The following is a 22,906-nucleotide window of genomic DNA, read 5'->3' as shown; positions in this document are numbered from 1 at the left end:
TGATGAAATCTATCTGTGGCCAAACTTTGCTGAAAATCTGTTAACTCATATTGGAGTTATTGCCCATTTTGGATGTTTTTTGCTGTTTTGATGTTATTACTTTCAAAAATCTTCTTCTCGGAAACTACTGTACAGAATTCAATGAAAGTCTGTATTTTTGTTTTTTAGGGTTTCGTAAATGAAATGATCGTTCAGAGTTTTGATTGGTTAAAAGACATAGTTTTTTGCATATATCTCCAAAACTGTTAGGTTAAGCTAATATCTTTCAATTGTTTACGAAAGTCTCCTGGGGTCAAAGTTGACAGATGACTCCATGCAAGAGTTATTGCCCTTAAGAGGAGAAAAATGACTTATTTTTCTTAGTTTTCAGCCAATGTCTTGAAAATTATGATAGATAGAATAAAACTTTCAATTGGTGAAATGATTCTTATTATAAGGCCTACAAAAGTTCCCAAGGATAAAAGATGTTAATGACTCCATGTAAGAGTTATTGCCCTTAAAAGGCAAAAAATCACATTTTTAGCAGTTTTCTGCTATTAGCAGTATTCAGCTAATATCTTGAAAACTATAATAGATAGAATGAAACTTTCAATTGATGAAATTATCCTTATGATAAGTCCTACTAGAGTCTTTATGAAGTCAAAATTGTCGGACAACTCCTTGTTCGAGTTATTGCCCTTTAAAGGCAAAAATTTAACCATGTGACGGATTCAGGCTCTTGGGAGCCTCTTGTTTAATACTGCAACTGTTCTATTTGTGTAGTCAAAATGTCAAGTCAGTGCACTGTGTGAAAACAGTCTATTATATGGAGAAATAAAATTTTATATAAATCATAGATTTTTTAACTTTACATTTGTTTTAATGTGTGCACTGGTTATTGGCTTGTTATATTGTAAAACATATTCATGGTGTAGTGTAGCAGAAATGGCTGAGTAGTTTTGATTAAACAGTTCATGTGTGTACACTGTTTATTTGTAGGAATGAATGTTCTTTATTATTTGTGTTATGCATTAATAAGAAAGATCTCATGATGTACTGTAAAATTTCCCTTCTGATCATTCTGTATTGAACAGATGTTACAGTATCTTCTTTTCTTTTTAACCTGTCTAAACCAAACCTGAATAAACCAGACATCCAGTGAAGTCCCTTTACATCAATGTTAATGCATTTTGACCCTGTGTAAACAAAACATACCTGAACTGGAGGAAATTGTTCAGTTTAAAAGGAATCTTATATGATGGTAACATGAAAATAATCTGATTTATTTGTCAGGGACAGTTATCTACCTTTGTTAACCATGGAGATGTAGAAGGCTCTATGACAGGCATCAGTTTCTGGCTGAAGATATTGACCAAACCAAACAAATGGTACCATGACAAGTATGTTTAATGTAGAAGTTAATATTATTTCATTGAACATATTAGTATAGCTGTAAATATGGGCAAACAAATACACAAGCTCACTGGAAAATACTCGAAAATTACGTTAAATAAAGATGACACCATAGCATTACAAAATGAATGATTTATTTAATTACAAGTAGCATATATCATTCTTTTGTTAATCATGTTGACACCATAGTATTACAAAATAAATGATTTTTTTTAATTACAAGTAGCATATATCATTCTTTTGTTCATCAATTTTACAATTTAACTACAGTTTTTTTTCCATTTTACTTATCAATAATTATTATTAGTTTATAATAATAGGATAAATAATTGGAAATAGTGAATAACCAAAATATGATCATGAGTGCCAAGCGCACGTTGAATCTCTATGCATTCTTGGCACGAGTGATCATATTTTGGTTATTCATGATAATCAATTGATTATCCTATTTATTATATAGATTTCCTCCATTATTCATTGTTTTTTTTCAACATGAAGTTTAAATTTTGTGAACGGCAGATTGATATTTGTGTTGTAATTTTTGACAGCAGAAAGTCTGATAGTGAAATTACTGAATTTATTTCACTGAGTGAATTATGGAAATTTATTACACTGGGAACATTTGATAAAACACTGCTATCTATATAATCAAACTATGTATCGCTTTGATTTCTATTCTAAGGAACTCCTGTTATGTGATTGATATGATAGTAAAATCAGCATTTAGACATAAATCAGGAATAGATACAGTAAAATCAGCATTACATGAAGCTTACCAGGTAGGATTCAGGATGGTTACACAATCCTGTTATATAATGTGTATTATATCATTTTCTAATTATTCCTAAATTTTATTATTTTTATGACATTTAATTTGTGTTCCTTGTTCATTTAAATAAAAATAAACTGAAACAACAAAAAATTCAAGAAGACATACAGAAAACTGAAAGTGAACTGAAAGTTAATAATCAACCCTTAAAAAAAAACAAAAAAAAGACTGAGAGAATAGACAATGTGCTTCAGGAGAGTATTTATTGTCTGCTTTTAAAGAAGCACCTACTTAGAATATGTCTAACTAATCATAATGTCTGCTTTTAAAGAAGCACCTACTTAGAATATGTCTAACTAATCATATTGTCTGCTTTTAAAGAAGCACCTACTTAGAATATGTCTAACTAATCATATTGTCTGCTTTTAAAGAAGCACCTACTTAGAATATGTCTAACTAATCATATTGTCTGCTTTTAAAGAAGCACCTACTTAGAATATGTCTAACTAATCATATTGTCTGCTTTTAAAGAAGCACCTACTTAGAATATGTCTAACTAATCATATTGTCTGCTTTTAAAGAAGCACCCACTTATAATATGTCTAACTAATCATATTTATGGAATAGTTCATATTGGCTATTAGAGAAATTTCATGTAATGATTTTAATCTTAATAAAACGTAGCTCTGCTCACAAAAACTTTATCTGTAGAAAGTACAAAAGTCTATAATTTCAATCTTTTGCTTAATATAACGAAGAGTAGGGTTTAAGTTTTGCTGTTTTCCATAGCGCCACCAGAAAGATTCCCAGCAGCAGGGAGCAGTGTCCCAGTTTGTGAACTGGGTATCATCAGGAGTAAACTTTACACCAACCCCCTCCATGACAGAAGTTATGTGTAACCCAGAACTGTTTGGCTGGCTGTCTTTTGTCTTATTAGATAAGGAGTTCATGCAGGAGAAAGACTGTCAGTTGTGGAATACATTTAGAGATGAAATGTTTAGTGACCCTAAGGTGTCACCTTCACATGCACTGAAGGTAAGGATATGATTTCATTTATTATGTATGATGTAAAGATTGTAATCTTACCTTTTAAAGAAAGTAATACACATGTACTTCCTATGTTTGATTTTGTTAAAATTTTGTCAATTCATTTTTTATTTATGATTTTGAATATTGATTGAATTTTTGTTATTTAGGAAAACTTGCTGATTCTTTAGTTCTTTTTGTTACAGGAAACTTCCACTGATTTTTCACCATATTCTGTTCTGTACAATTTATGTGTAGTTTCAACCAACACATTGCCGTGTAGAGTTTAATTGGTTGATAATCAGATGTGATTCAGCACAAGTGTTTACAGCTAAAAGTTTTGCTTTATAACTTTGAAATTATTATATCCCTTGTAAACAAAGTTTTGGGGTATATAGGAATCACCCTGTCTGTCTGTCAATCCGTCCCATCTGTCCACATTTCTTGTAAATGCAACTTTTCCAAAATCACTCAAGGGATTTTGATGAAATTGTATAGGAAGGTTGGATATCACATGTAGATGTACATGAAAGAATATAATTACTGTTGAAGGACTCCAAAGGGAGATAATCAAAATTAAGGATTTTTCATGTTATAACTTCTGAAATGCAAGTGTGCCTGCTCACAATATTTCTAGTTGTCTTTAGAAATAAGAATAAGATTTAACAAAATCTGATTAAAGGGTGAAGAGCATGTGAATTATTATCTAGATGCAAAATAAACATTTACAATTCATAAAAAAAAAAATTATCCCTGACATTTTGTTCTACATGTATACCTAAAATATATGCTCTTTTAATATCAAACCAACACATATTTTGAGAATGTCTTCCACATTTATATTGAATTGCTTTAAAACTAGAGATATAAGTGTCCAATTATTAACATAACTATACTGTTTAAATATTACAGTTACATGTCAATTGTTTATTGTAATATTTATATCTATGGTTCTAAACAGTCCAACATAACCTAGCACTGTAAATGACTTTGTTCTAATGAAGTATTGTATTGTTATACAGATTGTGCAAACTGTCCAAAAAACACAGGAAAGCATATCTATCCTTAATGTGCCTCTAATTATTATCATTTAATTATAGAAAAAATTATAGTAAATATTAAGTTCAGTATACAAGTTTAATGTGAACAGTCAAATTCATTATATGTAGAATGTAGAGTTACCATAAGTATGATACGTCATGGTTTTGTGTTAGTGTTGTCTGAGCTTTGTTGAAATTGTTGACATCTGTTGATACCCTGCATGGCTGTATTGTCACTTTTATACCCATTGATGGCTTTGTTCTTAGAAATCGGCTGATTATAATCCCCTTTTGGAATGAAATGTGAATATGATTGATGGCTTCACTATCTTTTAGATGTTGAAGAAATGCTTTTGTTTCTTGAACAATGTTCTCCATGATTTTTATACTCATATAGGTTTGGAAATTGGACGCGGTTTTTCGTATAAGTTCTATTTGGTCAACAATTTTTCCTATTTTCCTTCTTTTAGTATTAATGTCTCTCATTGTGTTTTGAATTTCATCTATATGCTTTGTAAATGTCAAATTTAATAAGGAGTTTCTTTCATTGATACTTTGTGATTTTCCAGTTGGCTCTTTACTTTGTAGCTCATTGAAGTTTTCCCTCTGATCTCTGGCAGTGTTCCCCAAGTTTTCCCTCTGATCTCTGGCAGTGTTCCCCAAGACCTTATGTAGATCAGCAATAGAAGATTGAACATTACACATGATGTTTTCAGCCTTTGGTTTTTCTATGCAGTATTTGTGCTGTGTTTGGAGGCAATACGTACAACCTGGTTGATCATGATCTCTGCAGTAATACTCATATTTTGAATGGTGGTTAGGACAAGTTAATTGAATACTGCAAATCAATTCTGGTACAGTGTTATTGGAAATATTCTCATGATGACACTTGTAATGTTCAAAGCAGAAAGAGCATAAAACTTCCTGACATTCTGTGGACCTTATTGTCAGTAAACACATACTGCATTGTGTAGACATTATCTGTAAGTCAACAGAAGTAAGGTAGTCAGTACTGTTCTATTCTTTATTTACCAAATTCTATACAGCAAATAGATTTACTGACAGAAATTGACATAATATTTTAACACATCCATGTAAATAAGAATTCAGGAAGTTGATGGAATGGTAGTGTTATACACAACCACAAGTAAACTCTTTTTTCAGAAATTTTACTGAGTATCATTTCTATCCAATAAATAATACTTAGGAAAGGCAAACTTTGTTATGAATATATGGAGGGACAGAAACAATATGTTTTTCCCTGGAAAGGTGAAGGGATAGAAACAATATGTCTGTTGGAAAGGTAAAGGGACGACATAGGATACATGCGAAGGGACAGAAAAAATAATGTTGGACGCTTTACTTCGTAAGCATTTTCTTATCTATCTTTGCAGCTCTGAATTAAACCACGGTTTATTGTTCAGATGAATAGTCACATCCTTTGAGGATATGCTTTTTAAAGATCTGCATGATTTCAACACAGAATTCCTATCACATTAAATCTATATTGTCACCAAAGGTTTCAAAATAGTCTATCCTGTTAAAAAAGATTCAATATTGTTATTAATCCAGTCTAAATTACCGTGTTGATATGACCATATCAGTTCATTTAGTACATTTTGTATTAGTAGCAGTACACAATATGTCTCCCCTGGAAAGGTGAGGACATCAACAATATGTCTCCCCTGGAAAGGTGAGGACATCAACAATATGTCTCCCCTGGAAAGGTGAGGACATCAACAATATGTCTCCCCTGGAAAGGTGAGGACATCAACAATATGTCTCCCCTGAAAAGTTTCAGGGACAGAAATAATGTACCAGTATCTACCCTTAAAAGACAATATGTCTCCCCTAGACAGATGAATGGAGAAGCATAATTTTTCTCTGGAAAGGCGACAGGACAGGAACAGCATGTCTCCCCTGGAAATGTGAAAGGATAGAAACAATATGTCTCCCCTGGAAAGATGTAAAAGACAGAAACAGTATGTCTCCAGTGGAAAGGGGAAGGGACAGAATTGTCTCTCCTAGAAAGATAAAGGGACAGAATCGATATGTCTCCATTGGAAAGGTGAAGGGCTAGAATCAAGATTGTTTTGTTTTTTTATTTATTGCTATATGTAGCAGCTGTAAATATGAGTGATAAAAAGCTATACTATGATCTGAAGCTTCCTTCTTATTTTAATTATTCATTTAGACTTTTTTATTACTTAGATTTTCATCTTTGTTTATGAAAATTAAAAAAAAAAAGTCCTCTTTTACAATGTATCGAGATATAAAATGAAAAACCTGCCTTTCTTTTCTAAAACATATAAATTATTCTCCTTTAGTTGTTAGCAGTACTGTATTATACTGTTTATAATGCACATACATAGAGACACTTAGTTTTTGAAGGCATAAGTACTGAAGTAGGCAATAAATTCGTTCTTTTCTGTCAAGTTTTTAGGCCTTTAAAAAATATTTATGACTCAGTAGGACATTACTTAACATAGCTTGCATATTGAATTTTATTGATTACCAGTAATGCTATCACAGCATTGTAAAAGTATTGTAATATAATTATTATACCCCTCTCAGCGAGTTGGTGGTATATTAAAATCAATTTGTCTAGCATAAACTTTGTGTTTGGTGAAGCTTAGGTTAGGTATACCTTGCACAGCAATGGGTGCAATAAGTAAAAGTACTATAGGAGTTGATAATACTATGCACAGTGCACTTGTTTCACAAATTTACAAAGAGCATCTTTTTCTTTGAAAATAAATAAATTTGAAAATGTTAGGTTTATAAAAAAATATGTCAATTTTACAAACCTATACTGAAGGATACAGTGTTGTCAGATGGCCATCCACTCAAATATCATGTGAAAGTCCTGTGCTGATTTCTCAGTACCTTGTTAATAGAAAAATACTCATGAGTTGATGCTAAAATTAAGGTAAATGCATCATGAAAGGATTTGTATGTGCCGAAGTGGGTAACCTAGGTCAAAATCCTCATGAACAGCATACCAAAACTGTAAAACTTATATTTCAGGCATTCATAATTAAGATAATGATGTATCCAACATATCAGATCAGTTCTGTCGCTAACATTTTCATTTGGTGTTACAATTATTAAAATATCATAAAAAGGGGAATTTTCAGAATTTCTGATTTTCTTTTGTATTACCCATTATTATCATTGTGTTTTAATCGTGAAGTTTTAACAAGCTTTTGTATGATACAGTACATTTACCATATTTTGGTGTGTATAATATGCATTTATGTATTGTGCGCAGTGCAATTTTGAAGGTCTAAACATGTGAAAAAAGTTTTTTAGACTTAAATTGCACTAAAATTTTGTAAGACAAAAGATCAATATTTTGCATTTGATGGATCAATTTATTTACCTTGATGCGTATTTCCTAAGGAAATGTGAAGGAAAGAAATTTATATGCAGACTTAAACATCATGTAAAGATCAGTAGCTACATAAATTGGATAATTTTAATTTCGAAGCTTAATAAAATTGATGTATGAAATGGCTTATAAAACAAAATTAAAAGTCCCAAAAATCAGACATTTCCAGTTTTGGTTGTAACTTAAATTTTGCAATTTTACATTTTAAAACATACTTTTAAGAAAGAAAATAGTAATAACCAATCAAAATTAGTATCTAAGACATTGGGCTACATGATGACACCCATATTCATTTAGTTTCTCTATATGTGATGTCCTAGAAAGACTTAGACACTCAAACAATTGCGTTAGTGGGGTACAAATAGGCTGATACTGAAAATAAATCTGAGAATATTCTTCAGCAACAAATTGATTTGGTACTGGGAGGTAGAAAGGTACGGGAAATAAATGTTACGGTTGATGAAAGTGGGGGGAGGGGGAGGTGCACAGTGGACCCTTCCAGCCCATGGACTAAGACAGGATAGTAGATTACACAAATCATATACATTTCATTAAAAATGAAAATTTGTGTGTGTGTGTGTGTGTGTGTGTGTGTGTGTGTGTGTGTGTGTATATATATATATATATATATATATATATATATATATATATATATATATATATATATATATATATATATATTCAACAACTACATTCCATCTTTCTTCAACATTACGCCCGATGAGAAAAAAGCAATACAGTCGTTGAAAAACAGTGACGATATAGTTATAAAACCAGCAGACAAAGGCAGTGCCATAGTAGTTATGGATAAAAAATAACTACATCTCAGAAGCTATGCGTCAACTTTCGGATGAAAGATTTTATAAAAAGCTACCCAGTGACCCTACTGAATCTTTCATTGAAAAAAATCACTTAAGAACTGAACAAAATGTTTATGGATGGCAGCATTACTGAAGAACAGTTTGAATACTTAAAACCAGAGGATCCAGGACCCGGATGTTTTTACCTTCTACCTAAAATTCACAAAAAAGATATCACTGGACGACCCATAGTTTCTGCTAATAGTCACCCAACCGAAAAAATTTCTGAATTTGTGGATTACCATTTCCGACACCTTGTTCAAAAGCTCCCGTCATATTTAAAAGACACCACAGACTATCTGAGGAAAATGGAATCAATGAATCCTTTACCTCCCGAAACACTTCTGGTCTCCCTTGATGTCACTTCACTCTATACTAATATCCCACACGATGACGGTATAGAAGCCTGCAAAGAAGCTTGGGAATCATGAGATATTTTGGATACCCCTACCGACTGCCTAGTTAATTTACTCACTTTAGTTTTGAAGTGTAACAACTTCACTTTCAACGATGAACACTACCTCCAAATCAATGGTACAGCTATGGGAACGAAAATGGCTCCTTCGTATGCTAACATCTTCATAGGTAAATTAGAAAATCAAATAATCTCAACATCTTTATCGAAACCCCTCTCTTGGTTTCGATTCATCGATGATGTTGACATGAAATGGACGTTTTATGAGTTTTATGCTGAGGAAGGATATCAGTTATCCAAAATATTCAATTTAAATTTTACCATCTTCTGGTGATGTTAAACATATTTAGACGTTTATATATATATATATATATATATAGCCTAGCTGGCCGAGTGGTCTAGGGCGCTGGACTTAGTGCAGGCGGTGTTGCCATAGATGTCACAGCGGTACGAGTTCGAGTCCCGCTGAGGGAACGACAGTTCTAACATCGTTGGGAATTTTTCAGACCCTTCTATAAGTTTACGTTATCTTCCTTGTATCAATTTGATCCGATGGAGCAGTGTAAAGAAAAGAGTCGTCACATTCTGAGATGTTGTATAATATTGATTTGTTGTGACATGCATCATTAATTTGATCCTCTATCCTACATAATAACACCTAGATGAACTGTCCCGTACTACCATACATCGTGTACTAAGTTACACCCCTAGATTAATCCTATGAGGAGGACTCACCCGGCCAGCGAAAGCTATATTTTATAACCTAGCTGGCCGAGTGGTCTACGGCACTGGACTTAGTGCAGGCGGTGTTGCCATAGATGTCACAGCGGTACGAGTTCGAGTCCTGCGGAGGGAACGACAAAAATTTGCTTCGCAAATTTGACAGTTCTAACATCGTTGGGAATTTTTCAGACCCTTATATATATATATCGAGGAGGAATGACCCGGCCAGCGAAAGCTATATTTTTATATAGCCTAGCTGGCCGAATTACACCTTATATATACCTGATCCTTCTACACAGAATAATATTTTGCCTCCATGATAAGACAAGCCTTGAGGAGTTTTCTTTGTTTTGAATGTGTTAACTATTTGTTGACTATTGATATTGAGAATTAAAATAGATTTTGAATGAGATATTGCCACACAATCATCATCTACTGGAGAAACATCACAAAGATCAATGAAGTCCATTGTATCCTTGACAGATCCGTTGCTATTTAGAACGAGAAGTTCACCACTATATGCATCAGTTACTACTATAGTTCCATTGGATAAACAGCAACAACCATAGAAATGTCCTTCTGTCTTCATTTCTATTGTTTCCTTAAGGTGTAATTTGATTGATTGTTTGGTATGTTCACTACTTGAAGCCATTTTGTCTGAAATAGATTTTTTATTTGTCTTAATTAATTACCATAAATTCCAATGTCTTTCCTTCATTGCAATGTCATTTTAGTTTTTTGGGTTTTTTATCCTTTAGGATCAAAATACCTTATGTCATCGGTCTATCACTGGAACTTCCCAACCATTTCTGAACACTACACAAAAATATAGTCCTAGTCCAAATGTAATTCCTTTTATATCATTCCTTTCCTCTTTTATAACAAGTAAATATACTTCTTGCAATTTATCTGCTCAATAATATTCTATTATTTATGCAAATAAGAATAAGATCTAAGCTTAGGACTAGCCTTCATATCATCTCAAGATTTGAGGGACTCCTTTCCGGCCTTGAAAGATATTTATTAATAAATATACATTTAGGGAATTTACTTCTTACAGTAATGTGTCTGGAAGAATAAAATGTGTTTAATATTTTTATTTTAACACACTTAAATGACAGATTATCCATCCTATCATTAACATTTTAGCATTTATAAACAGGAAATGAAGAGCAGTTATTTGAACCAAGTAAAATTGGCGGGAAAATTCAAATTGATTAAAGTATCTAGTTTTTGAAAATCTTGTGGTAAGGAAATTATTTTGTTAAGCTGATATTGGTTTTATTTAAGTATAATTGTTATGTAGAATATAGCTTTTGAATGGAAATGTACATTGACTTTTGGATAGATTTAAAATTTTGGAAAAAAGGTGAAATGGAACAAAAAATTGTATATGTGTGTGAAGTTGGATCTGTGGTATTGATTGACTGTCAGTTTATACATATTTAAATGCGACAGTTCGTAATAGTGTTTAAATGCAATGTCTGATTGATCACAATTTTATTTCACATCATATAATCTTTGAAATTTTATTCATGCTACAATATTCACAAGAATCTAAAACCGCTGGTGCTTTCAGTTTTTTGATTGGCATTATAGTTTTAAAAAAGCTTCAATCAGTTTTATATTAGATATTCATTTATGTAAGTTTAGATTGTTGCAATTTTAAATAAGTCACTTTTTTTTCTTAAAAATAAAAACATTGCAGTAATTTATGAATTTAAAATAGAATGAATTGAATGAAACTTTCATAGAATCTTTATTGTATGTTCCCATTGTGCATCTCATATTTTTAGATTTTGATTGAAATCAATTTGGGGGCTTTGCAAAACATGGACTTTGTAATTTATGAATAAAGAAACACAAGGACCCATCTCTCATCCATTACTCTCCTAATCTACTGAATGGAGTTTAATTAAACTTTCACAGAATCTATTTTACATTATTACATATTCCTATTTTGTATTTTGCACCACCTATCAAAATCCATTTTTAGGTCAAAAGGTGAATGTCATTAAATGGCTCACAGTTTTTTCTAGTTTTATTGAGTTTCAGATAAATTTGAGTTAATCAAAACAGTACTATGATCCACAGATAGAGATCAGCATAAATTTCATTTATACCTCTATAAAGACATAAGGGAATATTTCAGATAAATTTGAGTTAATCACAACAGTACTATGATCCACAGATAGAGATCAGCATAAATTTCATTTATACCTCTATAAAGACATAAGGGAATAAGAGTTCTTGATTTTCTATACTGTCAGATAAATTATTTCTAATGAAATAATAATAAAACAAAACTAAACCATTATATTTTAATTAACTCATCTGGGCTGAAGTGTGCCCAAGGATTTTAATTAAATTGCATTGGAGGGTAGGATATCATATGCTGTAGTACTGTGCCTGTGTCTTAAGAGACTGATAGACTTCAATCTTGTTGTATCATAGAAACACAACTGTTCACCATGAGTATTCATAAAAAAAAACAATTAAGATGTTGGCTGATTGAACAGACACCTGCTGGACATGAGAAGTCAATCAGAAAATGAATGAAATTGGCTGAGCTTAATATTGTGAAATGTTTGTGCATTCCTCTTTAATACATCAATCTCCTGTTTACTGGATGATTTCATAGTACATGTACTTGTATTATCAGATAATATAACATGAAAGTCAGAGTGGATAGATCTGCTCCAGTTATTTTCAGTAACTATGTTCAAATAGTTAAAAGTTCTATTGAGCAATACAGGAAGTTTAAATTATTTAAATATGTGTACATACTGATGGTCAATAATTGGGTCACTTACTGCAGTTATTAATGTTTAAAATACAGAAAAAACTGTTAATAGTTCAAGGCCTTCATTCCAGAGAAAACAAAAATGTTTGTGGTATGGCATCTGAGTTTTTGCCTATGTCCTTATTACAGGAGTAACTTTTCTTGTAATACCTGTGGGAACAAAGTTTAAGAGGGTTTAAAGGAATCTGTCTGGCTGTCTATGTGTCTTCCATGCTTCCATCTGTTTCTGTCCACATATCAATGCAACTCCTCCATTACCTTTCAGCTGATTTTGATGACATCTAATGGAATATTAGGTGCAAAGTTAGATATGCATGAAAGAAGTCATGTTCAGCCAAACACCTGCTACACCATGCTCAATGAATTCAAGTTTTATAGAAATGATGTAGAAAGATAATTATAATAAGATGCTTGCAAGTTACATGTAGTTATTCAACTCATAAACTGCAGAATAGATTTTGATGAAATTCAGGCATTGTATGTAGATGTGTATGGGGGAAGTTGATAATTGATTTATTGCAAGGGGAGGTAATCCAACTTTAAGGTTTTACTTGATTTAAGCTTAAGTAAAGCTAGAGGTATTGCTGATAGTATTTCCAGCTCCTATTGTTATCTGATAGTATTTCTAGCTCCTGTTGTCATCCAATAGTATTTCCAGCTCCTATTGTTATCTGATAGTATTTCCAGCTCCTATTGTTATCTGATAGTATTTCTAGCTCCTGTTGTCATCCAATAGTATTTCCAGCTCCTATTGTTATCTGATAGTATTTACAGCTCCTATTGTTATCTGATAGTATTTCTAGCTCCTGTTGTCATCCAATAGTATTTTACAGCTCCTATTGTTATCTGATAGTATTTCTAGCTCCTGTTGTCATCCAATAGTATTTCCAGCTCCTATTGTTATCTGATAGTATTTCTAGCTCCTATTGTTATCCGATAGTATTTCCAGCTCCTATTGTTATCTGATAGTATTTCTAGCTCCTGTTGTCATCCAATAGTATTTTACAGCTCCTATTGTTATCTGATAGTATTTCTAGCTCCTATTGTTATCCGATAGTATTTCTAGCTCCTATTGTTATCTGATAGTATTTCTAGCTCCTGTTGTCATCCAATAGTATTTCCAGCTCCTATTGTTATCTGATAGTATTTCCAGCTCCTATTGTTATCCTATAGTATTTCCAGCTCCTGTTGTCATCCGATAGTATTTCTAGCTCCTATTGTTATCTGATAGTATTTCTAGCTCCTATTGTCATCCGATAGTATTTCCAGCTCCTGTTGTTATCTGATAGTATTTCTAGCTCCTATTGTTATCCGATAGTATTTCCAGCTCCTGTTGTCATCCGATAGTATTTCTAGCTCCTATTGTTATCTGATAGTATTTCCAGCTCCTATTGTTATCTGGTAGTATTTCTAGCTCCTGTTGTCATCCGATAATATTTCCAGCTCCTATTGTTATCTGGTAGTATTTCTAGCTCCTGTTGTCATCCGATAGTATTTCCAGCTCCTATTGTTATCTGATAGTATTTCTAGCTCCTGTTGTCATCCGATAGTATTTCCAGCTCCTATTGTTATCTGATAGTATTTCCAGCTCCTATTGTTATCTGATAGTATTTCCAGCTACTATTGTTATCTGATAGTATTTCCAGCTCCTGTTGTCATCCAATACTATTTCCAGCTCCTATTGTTATCTTATAGTATTTCTAGCTCCTGTTGTCATCCGATACTATTTCCAGCTCCTATTGTTATCTGATAGTATTTCCAGCTCCTATTGTTATCCGATAATATTTTCAGCTCCTATTGTTATCTGATAGTATTTCTAGCTCCTATTGTTATCTGATAGTATTTCCAGCTCCTATTGTTATCTGATAGTATTTCCAGCTCCTGTTGTCATCTAATAGTATTTCCAGCTCCTATTGTTATCTGATAGTATTTCTAGCTCCTATTGTTATCCGATAGTATTTCCAGCTCCTATTGTTATCCGATAGTATTTCTAGCTCCTGTTGTCATCCAATAGTATTTCCAGCTCCTATTGTTATCCGATAGTATTTCCAGCTCCTATTGTTATCCGATAGTATTTCTAGCTCCTATTGTCATTGAACATTTAAAAAAAAGTAATAGAAGTTATGGAAGTAAACCCAGTGAGTAAAATTATTTTGGCTTAAGAACAAAAGGAATCAATTGTTGCTTTGAATAAAATTGATTTAATTTGACAATGCGCACTTCACCCTACTTAAATGTCTGAGAGGGTCTATGGATTTGCAGTCCATTAGTCTAGCTGTCACCCACAGGTTTTGCAGACTTTTTCCTTAATGTTCGCAGATATTGTGATAATTTTTTTGGTTGAGGATGTGCCTGGATTGGTTACAGATCAAGTATAGGTTTTAACAAATTTATGGTCTCAACTAAGTTAGTTACCTTAAATAACACCTTCACAGGACCTTTTCTAAATCTGAAAGCTGAGATGGTCTTGCTTTGTGAATGAATGGTAATTTGTGCTAGTTCAAGTATTTTATTTTTACTTTTTGTTGTCTTTTAATGAAATAACAGGGCTTCAAATTTTTGTGAATGTCTTGCTTTTTGAAGTTCAAATTCTAAACAGCGGTATGTCAGATCATTTTTAATCGAGTTATATTATTGTTCAGCTGATTAGAGACTCAGTATTGCTATATGTGCAATACTCTCATTATCTTGTAAAACTGACATGAAAATGGAATCAACCAAAATAATTTGATTCACAATTACTTACAGTTTCCTTCTTTCTGTAAGGTCATTCTGTGATAGTTTCTCCCTTTCATTAAGGTCATTCTGTGACAGTTTGTCCATTTCTGTAAGGTCATTCTGTGTTAGTTTCTCCCTTTCTTTAAGGTCATTCTGTATCAGTTTCTCCCTATCTTTAAGGTCATTCTGTGAAAGTTTCTCCCTTTCTGTAAGGTCACATGTTGGTTGAATTATTTATGTTTTCACTCGGTATCTTAATCTCCATGGAATTATACAAAACTTGGGACAAAAATAGAGCACCATTTTTGCAACATCATACTGAAAAAGTCAACATGGCCACCATAATGATTATTGTAATTCAACAATTATAAGAAGAAAAGAATCATAGAGATTTGAACTGAGATAGTTTGATCACTACATTCATCTAATAAACACCATTAAACATTTAAGGTTAGTCTGAAACCTAGCATACAAAACCATACGTGTGAAAGACTTCATTACAGTATTAAGTCTCTTATATGTTTTCTGTATTTTAAGCTGTTTGTTAATACTGTAATCTCTTGACTTCATTACAGAAATGTGTCAGTCGTTTAAAACTAGAACAGGCTCCAGGACTGAACAGTCTGACAATATATCGATATGCCAAGATGATACTAGACATTCCCATAGATCATCCGATGATGCCTTCAATATATCAGAGGTTCTTTACCTTGTTTCTAGGGAGACAAGTGTCTCAAGCAAGGTTAGTTGACTTGTAACTTTACTTGGTTTCTATGGAGACAGGTGTTTCTAGCAAAGTAAGTTGACCTAGAACTTAACTTGTTTCTAGGGAGAAATGTGTCTCAACCATGGTAATTATATAAGTTGTCCAGTAACTTACGTAAATTTGTTTTTAGGGAGACAGATGTCTCCAGCAAGTTAAGCTGTCTAGTAACATAACTTTATTTTTAAGTAGCATTCCAGCTAAGGATCATGCACAATGTGATTCATGGGTAAAAAGCCTACATATTTTTATTTTTGATATTTTGTTTGAAATGTCATAATAAACAGAAATAAACATGTGGTTTTTCATATAACCTGTGCTCTTAGGAGATATAAATTATATAGAATGCACTGTAGATGTCAAAATTAAGGGAGATAATTCTGTAAATGGTGCTCAAATACAATAGAATCTACTGTATTTTCAATGTCGATTATCTTCTAAGAGCAAGCAGATTTGAATGAATAATTACACATTTCATACTATAGACCCATAAAACAACTTAATCACAAAAATAAAAATATGTAGCCTTTTTTGGGGTGTATCACATTTTTCAGATTTTGCATGATTCTTACAAAGACTGCTACTTAAGTATATCATCAGTTTTTGAAAGAAATAGAAAAAAAGATAATTTGTGATACCAAATATATTGCTTTTAATTTGTTGAGAAAGAATACTGTATTTGAGCTTATTTATACATGTATAATAAAAATGACTTCATTAAAAGTGTTTACATTAGCATTTTAAATTTAAATTTAAATTAGATGTTTATGCTTATTTATAAGTTAAGTGATTTACGTAATATCTAAGAATAATAGGTAAAAAGTAATCTTGTTTTGTATTTACAGCAGTCAACAAAGAGCCAGTGTTGGAGAGAAATTGTTTGAAGTGTCAGGTCACACTGGTACCTTAAAGAAGATGAAGAAAAGATTGAATGAAGCCATAAATCTTCACATGGATTATCCTGCTGCTGTGTCAGGTAAAATCTTTTACCTCCAAGGGGGGGGGGGATACTCAATGAGCATGCACTAGCAAACATATCTTGTCTAGATATGAAGATGTGCATATTAAGTTTGGTTAAGTTTTTACTATAATATGATAAATTTATGTAAAAACTTAATTTTTTTCTTAATAATCACAAAGCTTGAGAATTTCATTTTTAAAGCACAAAAATTAAATAGAATGTGCAATCATGGAATGAAGTTTTGTACATGGATGACTTTATTTAGTAAAATCTTACTTTATTTATCATGTAAAAATTACCATACAATTGTTTGAGGAACAGATTTTGTAAGTGCTAATTCATCGTCTTCTCTATAAACTCTTGTTCAAAAGAATGAAAGACATTTTGTAAACATAAATTGGGAAAGGATGCTCATAACTTAGTCTGTATACTAGTTTTGTCTTTATATCCATCATAACATCATGGAAGTTTTTATGGACAAGAACAACATTTACACTTTTGTTAGTTATAAATACTGATGTGAAGGTGTAGAATTTGTAATATAGTTATATTTACATAGATTCTGGATCAGTTGATCAGGATGGTAATATTGAAGATTTCAAGTTTGTACCAAAGAAAGAATTTCATCTTAATTTAGCAAGGTATGTTGGAATGTTTGGACAGCTTTATAAGTGGACAACTTTATTGAACTAAATGCAGTGTAAGCTAAAACTTTTATGACCAAAGTCATTACTACAATTATTCTGAACTAATATGATTTAGGACATGATAATGCTATACCATTAGAATAATATTTAAATGAAAAGATTTTTGTAGAGAGAACTAATGATAAAATTATTTTGTGTGAGGCAGTTAGTCTGAAAATAGACTTCTGATTCAGTTTGACATTTGTGTATTAGCCATCATTAATTTAGACATGACACCATTAACTTGTCAACATTTGAGTATTGGCCATTGTTAATATAGATGTGAGACCATTAATTTGTCAACTTTTGTGGATTGGCCATTGTTAATTTAGGAGAGACACTATTAATTTGCCAACATTTGTTTGTTAATTGTTAATTTAGACCTGACACCATTAATATGTCAACATTTGAATATTGGCCATTGTAAATCTAGACGTGACACAGTTTATTTTGATAACCATTGAATATTGGCCATTGTTAATATAGATGTGACTAATTTGTCAAAATTTGTGGATTGGCCATTGTTAATATAGACATGACACCATTAATTTGTCAACATTTGTTTATTGGCCATTGTTTATTTATACTTGACACTATCAATTTGTCAACATTTGTTTATTAGCCATTGTTTATTTATACTTGACACTATCAATTTGTCAACATTTGTTTATTAGCCATTGTTTATTTATACTTGACACTATCAATTTGTCAACATTTGTTTATTAGCCATTGTTTATTTGTTGTGTAAACAGTATTTTATTAAAGATATGTTAACATAATAATAAACATATTGGGGATTGGAAAACAAATGACGCACCACTTTTATAGATTCTCGTAATATAATATACAGTAATAGACACAAAAATGATAATATAATAAGTACAATAAAAAAAAAAAAAATAGAGACGACCAACTACTAATTACATACTATAGTGATATAAGTATTTAGACCCACAAGACCAAATATAAGAAATGACAATGATATAAACCAAACCTTTTTGAGTTTAATATAAACTCATGTATGACCAGAAAGTTTTCAGAGTTCTCATTATCTGACAAAGAGGCATCACCATATAATAATTTATCTATAGTAACAGGGTGATATGTCAGACGATTAAGCATGCTACGTCTGTTCGTCAAATCTAGAACATACAAAAAAGAAGTGTTCAGAGGTCTCAATTTGTTTACATACTCAAGATGGATTGTCGACTAAATTTTTCTTATATAAATGTTCGTTTAAGCAGCTACTTTGGGCTCTTATTCTCATATGAAAAATTTGACCCATTCTCTTACCAACATAATAATACTTTGGAACCGGACTAGTTTTTCTCAGATATTTCTTAAAACAATATATGGAGGAGTGTCTAACTTAAAGTGGTAGTTGATTCCATAGTCTAATGGTTGAGGGAAGAAAACTGTTATGATAGTAACTCATTCACATACGTGTATTGACCAAATTGTCGGTGTTGCGAGTTCTATAAGCAAATGGGACTGGGACTAAATTACAAAAATATGCTGGAGCATTATCGTTGACCATCTTATGGAAAAGAATAAGCTTGTGGATTGTCCGTCTGTCTCTTAATGTCTTCCATCTAATGCAAAAGAGTATTCGGACTGGTCAACTTGGTGGCACCGGTTACAATACATGCTGCCTCATGGTTAATATGTTCTAAGCGATCCTTCATATATTCAGAGCAATTGTCCCATATAACGTCAGTATACTCAAGAATAGGACGAATATAAGAAAAATACATAGTCTCAAGCGAACGCCTATCAACTCTACGACGTAACAAATTTAGATGTACAGATGCCTTCGTACAAATACCATTTAAATGAGTATTCCAGGTACCGTTATTGGAATATGTAAGACCCAAGTGTTTATTCATAGTTCCATAGTAGCCTTATTAATATTAATTATTTGGAGGATATCTTTTACATCATTTTCAGTGATAGTTTTGGAGTTCAGTTGTCTATCTGGGACAGAGTCAAGATTCGGTACAGATTTATTGTCATCGTTTATATTTGATTGTGAAGCAAAGAAGTTATTAAAGGTGCCAGCTTAATCTAAATCGTTAATAATGATATCATTATTCATTTATAACGGAGGGATATCAGGATCATGAGATTTAAAACCGACAACACGAGCAGCTCTTGCCCATCATTTCCTTAAGTCTAACGTATTAGTACGTAACCTCTCAACCAGACTGTCAATATAATTTTGTTTATGTAATCTAATCAGATTGGCAGTTCAGTTTCGAGATTGCCTGAACGCAGCCCAATGTTGAGGAGAATTCGACTTCTTGGCCTTCTTGTGTAATCGACGTTTACGTATGGCGCAATGAACAGTGTTGTTTATCCATGGAGGATCTGATTTACGAACAGTGATTTCCTTATTAGGAATAGTTTCCATGGCAGATTTTATAAGAATATCAGTAAATGATTGAACAAGAACATCTAAGTTATTATGTGCATCAGAAATAATCTTGTCCCAGTCAATAGTATGCAATTTTTTCGCAAAACATATTGGCATCGCATTGGTCATATAACCAGACTTGTCGTTTGAACCACGTCTGCTGCAGTTTTGCAAATTTAATGATACCATAAATTGGGCAATGGTATCTAGTCATTGTATCAAAAAAGGAGTTACCGACATGAACGAGACCAATCAAGTTTTTCGGATTCTTTATGACTAAATCTAAACGCGAACTATTGTTCTCAGTGAAGTGGGTAGGTTCATTGACAAATTGAACCATGTCATATCTCGTTATTATATTTTTCATACACACATTATTATCTTCAAGATAGTCTTCATTGAAATCTCCTAAAATGACAATGTTTTCAAATGCTGTGTCAACAGCAAGATCAATGGAATGCTCGATCAGAGTAAAAATATGATCACCAGAATCCGGAGGTCTATAAAAGACTCCAAATAAAACTTTTTGATGCCCCTTTATGTTTATCTCAACCCACAAGTCCTCAACACCTCTAACAAATAAATCTTGCCTCATAGTGATTCAGTTGTCTTTTACATATATCGCTACACCCCCACCCCGTCTACCAACATGGTCATTTCTGAACGGAGGATGAAAACCATTTAAAAGAATGTTGTTATCGATTAGAACTAAGCCATGTTTCACTGAGACAGACAATATCAATATTACGCAGTTCTATATTGACGATGCCAAGCTCCAGAACTAAGCTTTGAATGTTCAAATGAACGAAGGTCAGTAAAGCTTGCATATAATCTCGGAAATCATCAATAGTATCATCCCTGGTAGATGTCAAGGTCGTGTCTGATGTATCGCAGCTTGGTCCAGGATTTGACTCAATATCACCAGATAGCAACAGAACAATAGACAACCAAAAAATTATAACATTGTACAACAATATAATACAAAAATGATTAGACAATGAACAAGTATCTCTATTTGCATTCACAGAGTATGAGTTTTCTTATATTGCATCATTGGAAACATTAATAGTAAGTACACTTCTAGATGGAAACAATACATGAGTTTTCAAAAGGATGAGTAAAACAGCGTATGATCCTAGTGTTGTAATAAGATTGACAAAAAGTACATCTTCAAATAGTAGACTTACGTTTTGGTCTGTGTGTGACTCCGTGGTAAAACAGTCCCACCTTGGCACAATACTCAATAATAGATATATACATCATATGATTGCACTATCAAAAAGGAAGTACCGTGCCAATCTTGGACTTTTAACTGTTTCGAACGTTACTAAATAGTTGTAAAAAGCATTAAAGTGAAAATGTCTCATAAAATGCAGTTGGTCATGAAAAAATGAAAATTGGTCATCAAACGCTGTGTAACACATCAACATTAACAAAAACCAAAGTATCCCACTATGTACAAGTGCACTATGCACAAATAACATCCCACAAGTAGAAGAAACAACTCACTATGCCGTGATAATTATGTTTTTAAGGAAATACGTATTGCTTAAATCGTCAAGCAAAGATGGATAACTCCAGTGAGTATTTTCCATTTGATATTCAAAATATTGGATTTTTCTGATCGATTATGTCCAATCATTATTTAAAGCATGATCGATCATATTGTGTTTTAAAATTAATGGCAAGAGAATTACATATAAATGGAAGGTTACGAGGTGAATCAAGTCAGTTATATTCACTCTCGGCTATAAGTATTGTCTTTTTCCATAAGATGAATGAAATATAGCAATTCACAAGTTTAGTTTGTGTTACATATTCCTATAAAAATGGTCATTTTTTCAAAAATCACATCATGAAGTGCAACAATGCCATACCATGTCATAAATATGTTTACAAGATATTTATGATTTAGACATAAACATCAACGAAATGAGGAAGTCATAGTAAAAAATGCATATTTCAAGTGTGTTTGAGGGAGTGACATATTATTAGTTCGAAATTTAAGAATTTAAAACAAAAAAAGGTCATATTTATAATAATAATAATAGGGGCAAATTTGGCTAAAGTAAAAAAGAATGAATAAAGATGAGGATTTGGAAAAGTCAGCTGGATTGAGAACAGGCCGGAATCATTGAGTAATATAAGAGTGTACTTGGTGTCTCCCCATCATTTAAGTGCATTCATTACATCATACAAAATTACTGGATATATTTTTAAATGAAAAATATAATACAAATGTTAAGACTAATTCTACTCATATATATTTAGAACATTTTATTAAGCACAATTCATCAATGAAAAAAGAGGCTAGCTGAATATTGGATGGGACATCGTCATCGGGTACATCATGCCACCCTCACCACCATACTTTGAAGTTTGCTGAAATTGTTGTGGGTACTGTGACATCATATGAGTTTGAAGAGGGTTTGACGGAGAACGACAAGAAAACCTAGTTGCATTATCTGAGTGGAGTGTGGAATGTTAGCCATCAGTTGTGAAGACAACTTTTTTTATGATGTTTTCAGGTAGATTCACGGAAGGGAACATGTTTTCGTTGGTTGAATCTGAGAAGATGGCTTGAAATTCTGCTTCATTTGTAACGACATGTTTTTTGTCTTTTATGTCCGTTATAAAGATTTTTCTGTCCTGGACTGAGATCTTATTGATTTTTCCCGATCGGACGGTGTTCCGAGCAAGATATGCAAGTTTCGCTCTTAGTTTTGTCAGGTCTTGGCTAATGTTGACGCCTTTCAGTTCATCTACTACCTTGATATTTTGTGAAGCACGTAAAAGCTCAGCTCGTTTCTTTGCATGGGTAAAGTGTGCAATAATTTGTTTAGGACCCTTTTTGGTTGGTACCCGGTGAGACACGCTAATGTCACTGGGATCTAGATTCACATTTACTTTAGTAGCTACATCGCAGACAAGTTTGGTAGTATCTTC

At 32.4% G+C, this 22,906-nt stretch overlaps 1 protein-coding gene across 1 annotated transcript in view; it reads left to right on the top strand.

Annotated features, from left to right (window-relative positions):
* The window catches only part of LOC148626777 (ectopic P granules protein 5 homolog), an 83,939-nt gene that overhangs the window by 32,520 nt on the left and 28,513 nt on the right, over positions 1-22,906 (top strand). Inside the window, exons 20-25 of the mRNA XM_088588248.1 lie at positions 1,273-1,379; positions 2,075-2,171; positions 2,951-3,196; positions 15,713-15,879; positions 16,746-16,876; positions 17,421-17,502. Of these exons, the coding sequence (XP_088444374.1) occupies positions 1,273-1,379; positions 2,075-2,171; positions 2,951-3,196; positions 15,713-15,879; positions 16,746-16,876; positions 17,421-17,502 (830 nt within the window). The remainder of the gene's footprint in view (positions 1-1,272; positions 1,380-2,074; positions 2,172-2,950; positions 3,197-15,712; positions 15,880-16,745; positions 16,877-17,420; positions 17,503-22,906) is intronic.

This window comes from Perna viridis, chromosome 1 (genome assembly GCF_037379345.1).
Source record: "Perna viridis isolate PV_CMFRI_1.1 ecotype Kerala chromosome 1, ASM3737934v1, whole genome shotgun sequence".
Classification (NCBI taxonomy): domain Eukaryota; kingdom Metazoa; phylum Mollusca; class Bivalvia; order Mytilida; family Mytilidae; genus Perna; species Perna viridis.
Note: the sequence above shows the minus strand (reverse complement) of the source record. Positions and strands in the feature narration are given on the sequence as shown.